The sequence below is a fragment of the Mus caroli genome, unplaced genomic scaffold (assembly GCF_978045245.1).
Source record: "Mus caroli unplaced genomic scaffold, Mus_caroli_1 scaffold_1, whole genome shotgun sequence".
NCBI lineage: Eukaryota > Metazoa > Chordata > Mammalia > Rodentia > Muridae > Mus > Mus caroli.
Genome location: NW_028227256.1, coordinates 124896432 through 124907507, shown reverse-complemented (window position 1 = coordinate 124907507; position 11076 = coordinate 124896432). Strand labels below are relative to the sequence as shown.

At 42.8% G+C, this 11076-nt stretch overlaps 1 protein-coding gene across 1 annotated transcript in view; it reads left to right on the top strand.

Annotated features, from left to right (window-relative positions):
- The first annotated feature begins 2079 nt into the window (after window positions 1-2079).
- Window positions 2080-11076, top strand: part of Mcm6 (minichromosome maintenance complex component 6) — a 28253-nt gene continuing 19256 nt past the window's right edge. The window contains exons 1-3 of the mRNA XM_021150920.2: window positions 2080-2322; window positions 7139-7285; window positions 9277-9387. Coding sequence (XP_021006579.1) covers window positions 2216-2322; window positions 7139-7285; window positions 9277-9387 — 365 coding nt within the window. The 5' untranslated portion in view covers window positions 2080-2215. The remainder of the gene's footprint in view (window positions 2323-7138; window positions 7286-9276; window positions 9388-11076) is intronic.

Below are 11076 nucleotides of genomic sequence, written 5' to 3'. Positions count from 1 at the left end.
TCATATGTATATATGTTTTAACTTTTCAGTCACCCTTAATGCTCTAGTCCTCCTTCTCTCCTGCTTCCTTTGTCTTGCCTTCCCTCTCCCAAAGTAAAAGCTCAGCACCACAGGGGCTGGCTGTCTCCAGTTGTCTTCCCTGGCGTAGCATTTGTGATCTGCTATTCTCCTTTCTAGAACGTGTTCTACAGCCTCCATAGTTCTTTTTACTTTGCTGATTTCTGCTGTTATTTCTAACAATATACACACATCTAAGGATTCAGAACTAGTAACCACAAACGAGACCATCCAGTCTCTGGAGTTGGGTTATCTGACTCAGAAAAACATTTTTCTTTTGTTTGTTTGTTTGTTTGTTTGTTTGTTTTAGGCAGGGTCTCACTTTGTAGCACTAGCTAGCTGGTCTGGAGCTTTATCAAAAGGAAAAAAAAAAAAAAACGTAACAAAACACACACCACACACACTATCAACTAAACCTGGGCATCTGGACACACTTGTGAAGGATTTTCTTGATTGGATTCTATGACGTGAGAAGATTCACCTTAAATCTGGATCTTTTGTAATCAGAAGACCCACACCCTAAAAGCCCTGGAGTGGTGGTGCAGCCCTTTTGATCCCAACACTTGGAAGGCAAGGGCAGCTGGATCTATTGACTTCAAGGCCAGCCTGGTCTACGAATCAGGTTCCAAGAAGCCAGAATTAGTACACATAGAAATACTCTCTAAAAATAAAAAGGCCCATCCAATATCTGGGCCACACCTGGTGACAGCATACCTAAAATGACACAGAAGGAAGCCTTTTGTGGTTTTGCCTGCCTGTCCTCACTCTCACCGGCAAGTGCATCTATCCTGCTGCTGAGGCAGCAATTAATGGTATTAGAACCTGTTTCTTCAGGACTCCAACATTTAATGAAAACCTGCTAAGACATCCAGCCTTGTGGACTGAACCACCATCTGCTTGACGTTTTTGTTGGAAGACAGCCAATGTTGAACTAGCCAGACAACAACCTGTATGCTAAACTTAATAAATCCTGTGTCTTTATCAGTTTTGTTTCTCTAGAAAACCCCAGTATTATCTCACAGTGAAGGCTACATTTGGAGTTGGCAAAGGAGGGAGGGATTTGAGGCTTCAAGTCTTCAACACCTTCATTTGCAGATCTCTATAGTATATTTCTTAATAGATTATAAAAATATTAATTTGATATACTCTGGCATTAAATTTTTAACATCCAGTAAGCCTCAAAAAAGTGACTTATTTATTCTGTTCCAGGTTTATTGTGTCCTGGAAGCCCAGGATAAAAGTGCTGGTGGTGAAACAAGTTATCAGGACTAAGCTATCAAAGTGGAGGAGGGACTGGCAATGTGGATCATTTACTAACAAGGTAGTCCTTTTTCCACATTCAGAAGGCTCTAGGTTCAGGCCCAGCACCACGGGAACCCAGAATTCAAGGCCAGCCTGGGCTATGTGAGACCCTCTCAGTTTAAAAAAAAAAAAAAAAAAATGTCAAATGGTATGCAGATTTTACTCTGTCAGAATATACCTATCTCTAACTTTTTTTTTAGAGTGTATGTGTATACACATGTGCGTGCTGGTGTTCTCATAAGTCAGCAGAGGGTATCAAAGTCACTAAGCTGGAGTTAAAGGTGGTGACTGTCTCCGGTAGCTGCTAAGAAACAAGCTTGGGTCCGCTGCGGAATGAGTTACTCTCTAAGCCATCGCTCCTGTCCTCCACCTGACTTTTAAGGGTCTCTCTCCTGTGGTTTGGTTTGCTCATACCTTACTTCCTCCAGATGCACAATTCACAGTAGGTTTAACCCTGAGTGACCAAAAACCAAAAAAGAAAAAGAAAAGTCTATACGTAAACTCTGGGGGAAAAGGGAGAGAGGGAGGGGTTAGCTCCTCAAGCCAAAACAACCAGAGGTGGGTGCGACTACATTGCGCATGGGCAAAAGCTTCATGGAGTCTGCTTTTGGCGCGAAATGTGCGTGCGGTGGGCGGGGCTCTGGACGGAACCGCCATTGATTGGACGGGTTTGGCGCGAAGTAGCTCAGCTCCTGCCCTGTTATTGGCTGAGGTGAGAGGGCGGGGCTAGCCGGAGGCGCGCGCGAAGCGGCGGCGCGGAAGGAGCTACGCGTGGAACCTGCGGCCCGGCCTTCTGCAGCTGCGGACTCTCCTCCGCGGTGGTCTTCCCTCAGCAGCGTGTACTCTCAGGGCCGCCATGGACCTCGCAGCGGCCGCGGAGCCCGGCGCCGGAAGCCAGCACCCGGAGGTGCGCGACGAGGTGGCCGAGAAATGCCAGAAGCTGTTCCTAGACTTCCTGGAAGAGTGAGTGGCCTCCGGGGGCTCGCGGGCCGGGCGGAGACCAGGGCCATGTGTGCACGGGAAGGGATGGGCCCTGGCCAGGCGGGAATCCAAAGCCTCCTCGACTCTTTTCCCCACCGCAGTGCTCCCTTGTGTCATACTGCGCTGCTTTCTCGTTACGTTTCTGAAACAGGGTTTCGAACTCGCTGTGTAGCCAAAGATGATTTTGAACTTGTAATCCTCCAGCCTCCGCTTAGCTTGTGCTGGAATGACAGATGTGCACCGCCATGACTAGTTGGGGCGATGCTGGGAATGAAACCCAGCAGGACTCACGTCGCAACCTAGTGAGGCCAGAGTTTGTTTTTTTGGGAGGTGGGGGTGGGGGGGCGTTACCTCTTGAGTAGGGTTGGGCACACAGCCCGGAACCAGGAGCTTGCAGTGCAAGCAAACCTGGACCAGCTCGTTCTAACAGGAATCTATGGCTTGATGACTGTTCAGTGAAATGAGTTCTGCCCTATATAATGAAAGAATTGTTCTAGACATCTAGCTGCCTCCTTCCCATCCCTCCCTCCGCTTCCAGCACCTAGCAGCAACCACATACCAGTGTGCTACTTACTCTTCCGCCTCCAATAGCAAACAATTCTTTTCTTTTTCTTTTTAAAGATTATGTCAGTATATAACAAAAACTTAAGAGTTTTGACCTTTTGGGAGTATACAACAAGCATCTTGAGGTGCATTCAACTTGTACAATGATCCCTGTTTGAAACTCTTCCAACTCTACCTATTAAATGTTAGAGCCTCTCCTAGCCTCCTGACAACTGCCACACTTCTAACACTGACCTGGATCACTATAGGTGCCTCCGATAAGTGTGTGTGGCTAATTTTGCTAGACATGCAGCTTATTGTAGTCAAGGGCTTGCCTTTTAAGGCAGAATAAAATGACATGGCACCCGTGTACTGGTTACTACATATTTCTGATCTAGTCATCCTTTTGGCTCTACAGCTATCTTTTGAAGTTCTGCTATACTTAAAACTGTAAGCAGGCCAGTGTTGTGGCACAAGCCAGTGGTAGACGGATCCTATGAGTTCAAGGCCAGCCTAGTCTGCAAAGTGAGTTTCAGGACAGCCAGGGCTACACAGAAAGTCCGGTGCTGAAAAACAAAACAAACAAAAATAACCCTCTGGAATTTAAATTCTATATTCCAACCTTTGTAATGTTTTTGGCAGTCGGTACAGCTGCTTGTCCTTCAAAACCCAAGTCTCCTTTTGATTAAAGTTTGTGTAAACCAGCAGTTCTCAGCATGTAGATCAGGATCCCTTGGAGCACATACCAGATCCATATGCACAGTATGGTCCATAACAGCAAAATTAGTTATGAAGTAGCAGTGGCAGTGAAATGGTTTTATGGTTGGGGTCATCCACATGAGGAACTGTATTAAAGGGTCTCAGCACTAAGAAGGTCGAGAACCACTCACTACTGTAGACCTTTCAGGCAACAAGCAGTAGCTACTTCTTTGCCTGTGATCCCAGCAGGCCTGCTATTTCCCAGATGCAAGTGCCTTCTCTTGGTAGCTAAGAGCTGGAGCTAAGCATAAACAGGACTTAGTTTTTAAAATAATCAACTTCCATTCACAGAGCAGCTTTGCTTTTGCTTACAGAAGAGTCTAAATATTTCTTTTTTGTTTGTTTTTATTTTGAGACAGGGTTTCTTTGTGTAGCCCCTCCAACTCAGACATGTGCTTGCCTCTGCCTCCCAAGCACTGGGGCTAAAGGTGTACACTGTCGCCACCCAGCTATGTCTAAATTTTCTGTTAGAGTTTCATTTTCCATGAGTCACTACGGGTGGCTCAGCTATCTATTTTTTGTTGCTTGCTTGTTTTCTTAATATGTTAGGAAAGGAACCCAGAGCCTTACACATGGTAGACAAGCATTCCGCCCCTGAGTCTGTGTCTCCAGCATCTATCCCCTTTTATTTCTTTAACTTACTGTGTTGCCATAGCTGTCTGGATTCACAGAATCATTCTCTGTGCTGGGATAAAGGCGTGCACCTAGCACCCTGGGCCTTTTTTGCCTTTTTTAATTTTGAGAGAAGGTCCCTTTTAAGTTGCCCAGTCAGTCCTTGAACTTCCAATTTTCCATCGTTAGCCTCGGTAACAAGGATTAACAGGCACACATCACCAAGCTCTGCCACTTCTTTTTCATAAGTTTACCTTTTTAATGACACCAATGCCACCTTTTACATCTGTGAATCTTTATTATAGCTATTCCAGTAGGCATAATTGGCTTCGATTTCTGGCACTTCTTGTCAAGAGACATTATTTGTTGCTTATGGGTCTTGTCTCCTAAGAATGCCAGCCCCAGGACAGAAACGACACTACCTTTTCTATACTTTTAGATATTAGTTGGAAGAGAAATTGATTTTGCGTCCGTCGTCCCCCCCCCCCCCCCATTAATGTGCTTTCATTTTCATGAGGTCTTTAGCGGTGATACCTCATTTCTGTGTGGGGTGTTGTTTGTTTTGCTTGCTGTGTGTATGTGTGTTATTAGAGATTAGACCTAAGACTTTGTGGGTACTAGGCAAGCACTGAACTATGTTTCCAGCCTTTTTATTCTGCTTCTTAAATTATGACTAATGGAAGTTTAATATTTGGATTTTAACTCTCTGTTCTTAATTACACATAACTTTTTTTCTTTTCTTTTTTTTTTTTTCTTTTTTTTTGTTGTTGTTGTTGTTTTGTTTTGTTTTTCGAGGCAGGGTCTCTCTGTGTAGCCGTGGCTGTCCTGGAACTCACTCTGTAGACCAGGCTAGCCTCGAACTCAGAAATCCGCCTGCCTCTGCCTCCCGAGTGCTGGGATTAAAGGCGTGCATCACCACTGCCCGGCTAACAATAATTTTTAAAAACCTGTTCATTAGAAAGATGTTCCAACTAGTAAGAAAGACACATGCTCCACTATGTTCATAGCAGCCTTATTTATAATAGCCAGAAGCTGGAAAGAACCCAGATGCCCCTCAACAGAGGAATGGGTAAAAAAAAAATGTGGTACATTTACACAATGGAGTACTACTCAGCTATTAAAAAGAATGAATTTATGAAATTCCTAGGCAAATGGTTGGACCTGTAGGGCATCATCCTCAGTGAGGTAACCCAATCACAAAAGAATTCAAATGATATGTACTCACTGAGAAGTGGATATTAGCCCAGAAACTTAGAATACCCAAGATATAAGATACAATTTGCAAAACACATGAAACTGAAGAAGAATGAAGACCAAAATGTGGACACTTTGCCCCTTCTTAGAATTGGGAACAAAACACCCATGGAAGGAGTTACAGAGAGAAAGTTTGGAGCTGAGACAAAAGGATGGACCATCTAGAGACTGCCATATCCAGGGATCCATTCCATAATCAGCCTCCAAATGCTGACACCATTGCATACACTAGCAAGATTTTGCTGAAAGGACCCAGATATGGCTGTCTCTTGTGAGACTATGCCAGGGCCTAGCAAACACAGAAGTGGATGCTCACAGTCAGCTGGATCACAGGGCCCCCAATGGAGGAGCTAGAGAAAGTACCCAAGGAGCTAAAGGGATCTGCAACCCTATAGGTGGAACAACATTATGAACTAACCAGTACCCCGGAGCTCTTGACTCTAGCTGCATATGTATTAAAAGATGGCCTAGCCGGCCATCACTGGAAAGAGAGGCCCATTGGACTTGCAAACTTTATATGCCCCAGTACAGGGGAACGCCAGGGCCAAAAAGTGGGAGTGGGTGGGTAGGGGAGTGGGGGGTGGGTATGGAGGACTTTTTGGATAGCATTGGAAATGTAAATGAGGAAAATACCTAATAAAAAATTAAAAATTAAAAAAAAAAAGAAAATGTTAAATCATCTGGGTGTGTGGTACTGACACACACCTTTAATCCCAGTACCAGAAATCAGAGGCAGGTGAATCTCTGGAGTTTGGAATAGTCTTGGAGTAGTCAGGGCTACACAAAGAAACCCTGAGGTGGAAGAGGAGGGAAAAAGAAGAGAGAAAAGAAATAGATCAGGGCGGGGGAGATGGCCCAGTCGTTAAAAGCACTAGCTACTCGTGTAGAGGACCCAGGTTCTATTCCCAGCACCCTACAGTTCCAGGGACGCCCATTACCGCCTTCTGGCCTCCTTAAGCACCACTACACACATGGTGAACATGCATAGATGAAGGTAAAATACTGATACACATAAAATCTACAATTTTTAAGAAGAGAAAATGTTAAATTAGTTAATTTTGGTGAGGTCTGGGGCTAATGGCTCAGTGGGTACTGCAAACCTGACAATTTGAGTTCAGTCCCTAGGACTCAGTGGTAGAAGGAGAGAGACAACTCCCATGTTTTGTTTGGGTTTTTTATTTATTTTTTAATTCGGAGGCCTGGAAAGGTTGTGAGATCCCCTAGAGCTGGAGTTACAATGACTGCGAGCTTCCTGATGTGAGTGTTTGGAACAGAGTCAACAAGCACTCATAAGAGCTGAGCCATCTTTCTAGTCCCTGTAAGTTGTCCTTTCACATGTGGGACATTGTGTTTACATTGAGTATAAACACAGACATCAATAGAATAAATACATAAATGAGTAAGCATTGTACAACTCATTTTAAAAGTATTCTCTCATCTACTCATCATCATTTTTATGAGATTAAATTTAGAAAAGTAAATAATTTGCCCCAAATCATGTACATACTGAATGTGGACCTCTCTGATCCTAAACTCGATGCTGATTAGTCAATACACTAAGTTACCTAGTGTCCAGATTAATTTTCACTGCCTAGTTACACTGTTTAATGTGACTTGTATGTATCTGCAGGTTCCAGGGTGGTGATGGAGAAATTAAATACTTGCAGTTTGCAGAGGAGCTAATTCGTCCTGAGAGAAACACGCTGGTTGTGAGTTTTGCAGACCTGGAACAATTTAACCAACAACTTTCTACCACCATTCAGGAAGAGTTCTATAGGTAAGAGTGTATTCCTTTTCCCTTTAATTAGACATGAAGCCTGAGAAGCCAGCTCCTTGCCCTGGATGGTCCCTGTAAGGAAGCTGTCACAGTTACTATTGATGCAGGTCTAACTTTAACTTTTGTGGAATATCAAAAAAACAGTTGCTTTTATATTGCTCTCTCATTTTATTTGATCTTCACCTAGCCCATCTCTCCCCTGGAGTAGGTACTTAGTAATTACTCTAGTTACGTCCTAGGTGTAAAGGTCTTTCTTTGCACCAAAGATAGGGATTTTTCCGATGGAGCCTCACTAAGGTGCTGCCCAAGGTGACCTTGGGCTCATGTTTAGTCGTGCCTCAGCTTCCTGAACAGCTAGAATTGCAAGCACACATCACTCATGCCAACTTAGGAGTCTTTATAGCAATAATGTTGTATTTGTTCTGTTAAAAGTTTTTATTATTTTTCTGATTATGGAAGTAATGTATGCCTCTTTTAAATTTTTATTTAAAAGAGTGTGCCATGGTGTATGTGTAGAATTCATAAAAGTTTACATGAGTCAGTTCAGTCCTTCTTCCTGAGGATTGAACACAAATTCTCAGCTTTGGTGATGGCACCGTCTTGCAAACCCATGTATATCTATTCTTTGTGGGGGAGGGGAATCAAGTTACCTGTATGTAATTTTACTACTACCTGAAGTAGTTAACTACTTTACCAAAGTAAGTAACTTTACTACTCCTTGGTAGCCACTCTTTGCAGGTCCCAAGCTTTCAACAGCCTCTCAAGTCTAGCCTTTTATAAGGGTCTTATTGCATTTTGATGACTTCCTATGAGTATATAGTTTTAGAGAGAATATTATAGATAAAGCATCCTGCCCTTTTTAATCTAATGTATAATTTTCAATATAAAATTCCTTAGAAACATTTTAATAGTTTAGTGTAGCATTTTGTTTTATCTGTTTTGAATCAGGGTCTCCATATATACCCTGGTTGGTCTTGATCTTGTTTTGTAAACTAAACTGGCCTCAGACTTAGAGATCTCTCTGTCTCTTTCTCCCAAGTACTGGGATTATAGGTGTGCACCACCATATCCAGCATACCTTGAGTGTTTTAGGGGTAGAAATAATTTCAGCTTGTTTTGTTTATAACTATGAATGACAAAAAACTTTGTTCACAATTTTTGGTCTATATTTCTTCTGAGTAAATATTTGTATAAATATGAATGTTAATAGTAATAAAAGAGAAGTAAAGACACAACTTAGAAGCATGGTCGTGTTTTCATGGTGGATTGGAAGCTAGAGGACTCTAAAATTTTATATTCATAGCTGATCAAGAACAGTTGAAGGGTAACTGGGTGAGATAGCCATGCAGGGGAAAGTGCTTGCTGTATAAGCATTAGGATCAGAGTTCAATTCCCAGCAGCTACATAGACTAGATGTGGTAGTTCATACCTACAACCCGAGGCGGTGGAATGGAAAGAGGGAGGAGACCCCAGGTGCTTATGGACTAGCCAGTCATGCTATTCCGTAGTGGGGACCAGGTTCAAGGAGAGACCATGTGTGTTTAAAAAGAGAGAGAGATACAGAAAGACACCTAATGATGATCTCTGGTTTCACACATGTTCATGGGTACACATACCCATACACGTAAAGAAAAAACTCAGTTGGAGAGATAAGCAGCAGACTTTATTATAAAGCAAGCAGAGGAAAATATAAACTAGGTCATACCAAGTAGGGCTCTGCTTTACTAGTTTGTAGACTATCCAGAGAAAACTAGCAATATTGAACTTAGTGCTGACAAGGTTTTTGGACAGAAAAGTTCCCTGTAGTGTGGGTACTATCTCAGCAGCAGATACTCTGTGGTGGGATAGGGGATGATTGATGAACGTGTCCTGAAATTAAATTTTACAGCTTGATTGTGACCAGATGAAATGCTGTGCTCTCAAAGTTGACAAACATGAAAAAGAATACAGACTTAGTAAGACTAATGTCACTGGTTCTGCTTGCTTTTCAGAGTCTACCCTTACCTGTGTCGAGCCTTGAAGACCTTTGTCAAAGACCGAAAGGAGATCCCTTTTGCTAAGGATTTTTATGTTGCATTCCAAGACCTACCTACTAGACACAAGTAAGGAAGGAACCTTTTAGGGGGGGAAAGGACCCATCATATCACATACCACTTACTGGGCACTTAAAACTTGAGGCACACAGCCATGCGATAGCTGCCTATGTAGTATATAAATCAGCCTTCCCTTGCTGGGTCTCAGGGTCCTCACCTATCACGAAGCACTAATACTGTGCAAGTTCCTCTTGTTTGCTTGTGTCTCTTAAAGATAAGACCTTCTGATCAGGTTTCCTTGTGACAGGTGCTGCCACACCGAGTACATACTAACATTTTTGAAGTATTTAGACCTAACCCAGAAAGTTTAGTTTGGAGAAACTTGTTTTTCCATGGAGCTAGGCTAGGCAATATGAAGTGCAGCAGATACTTAGTATTGCTATCTTAAAGGCACCTTTTAGGGAAATTGGGAGACAAGATTTGCCAAGGGGGGGAAAAATTGAGAACCAAGAACAGTTGCAGAAATTCATGAGTAGAGCCAATGATTGGCACATACCTAATCTCAGCGCTCAGTAAGCAAAGACATGTGGATCTCTTGAATATTTAAGGCCAGCTGGTCTAAAGAGTGAGTTCAGGTCAGCCAGAAATATGTAGTGAAATCCTGTCTCAAAATAAAAACAAAACAAAAGAAAGAATGAATGAATGAATTTAAAAAGTAAAAAAAAAAAAAAAAAGTTCACGAATTTTGAACTTTAATATTAGATTGTGAACTCACAGTATATAGACCTGGCTGGCCTCGAACTCACAGCATTCACTTTTTTACAGAGGTTGCTGTTGCTTCTGCCTCCCGAGGTATTGAGATTAAGATATGCACTAGGATTGGGAGAGATGTTCAGTGGTTAAGAGCACTGGCTTCTCTTCCAGAGGACCAGGTTCAATGCCCAGCACCCATGGCAGCTCACAACTCTCTATAACTCCAGTTCCAGAGCATCTAATACCCTCACACAAGCTTACATGCAGGCAAAACACCAATGCACATAGTAAAAATACATTTGAAAAAGGCATGCACCACCATCCCCCAACCCCAACTTTTTCCTGAGTCTGAGATAGTCCTCATCTAACTAGGCTGACTGGACAGTGAGCACCCAAGATCTGCCCCTTCAGCAACACACTGTGGTTTTAGATGCATATCATGCCACCCACCCAATTTTATTTCTTCAGTATTTTCACATTTCATAGTTGTTTTTATTTATTTACTTATTCTGGGTTTTTGAGACTATTTTTCTGTTCAGTCCTGGCTGTCCTAGAACTTGCTCTGTAGGCCAGGCTGGTCTCAAACTGTGATATCCACCTGCCTCTGCCTCCCAAGAGCTGGAACTAAAGGTATACACCACCACTCTCTAGCTCATTTTTACTTTTATTGTGAATTTGTGTTACATAATTCAAAAGAAATTATGGCCTAGAGAGATAGCTCAGCTGGTAAGAGTGAACTGCTGTTGGCAGAGGACCTGAGTGTAGTTTCCAGCACTAGTATCAGAGACTCACAACAGCTTGTAACTCCAGCTCCAGGAAGATTCCATGTCGTCTGGCCTTGGAAAGCACTTGCCTTCACATGCACACAACCACACAGAGACATACCCATACATTAAGACAAAAAAGCCAAGAAACATTTCTTAGGTTTCTTATGCTGAGTAGACGGTAGCTCAGCGTATGAGATGTTAGGTTCAATCCCTGGAACTGAAGTGGGATAGGATATCT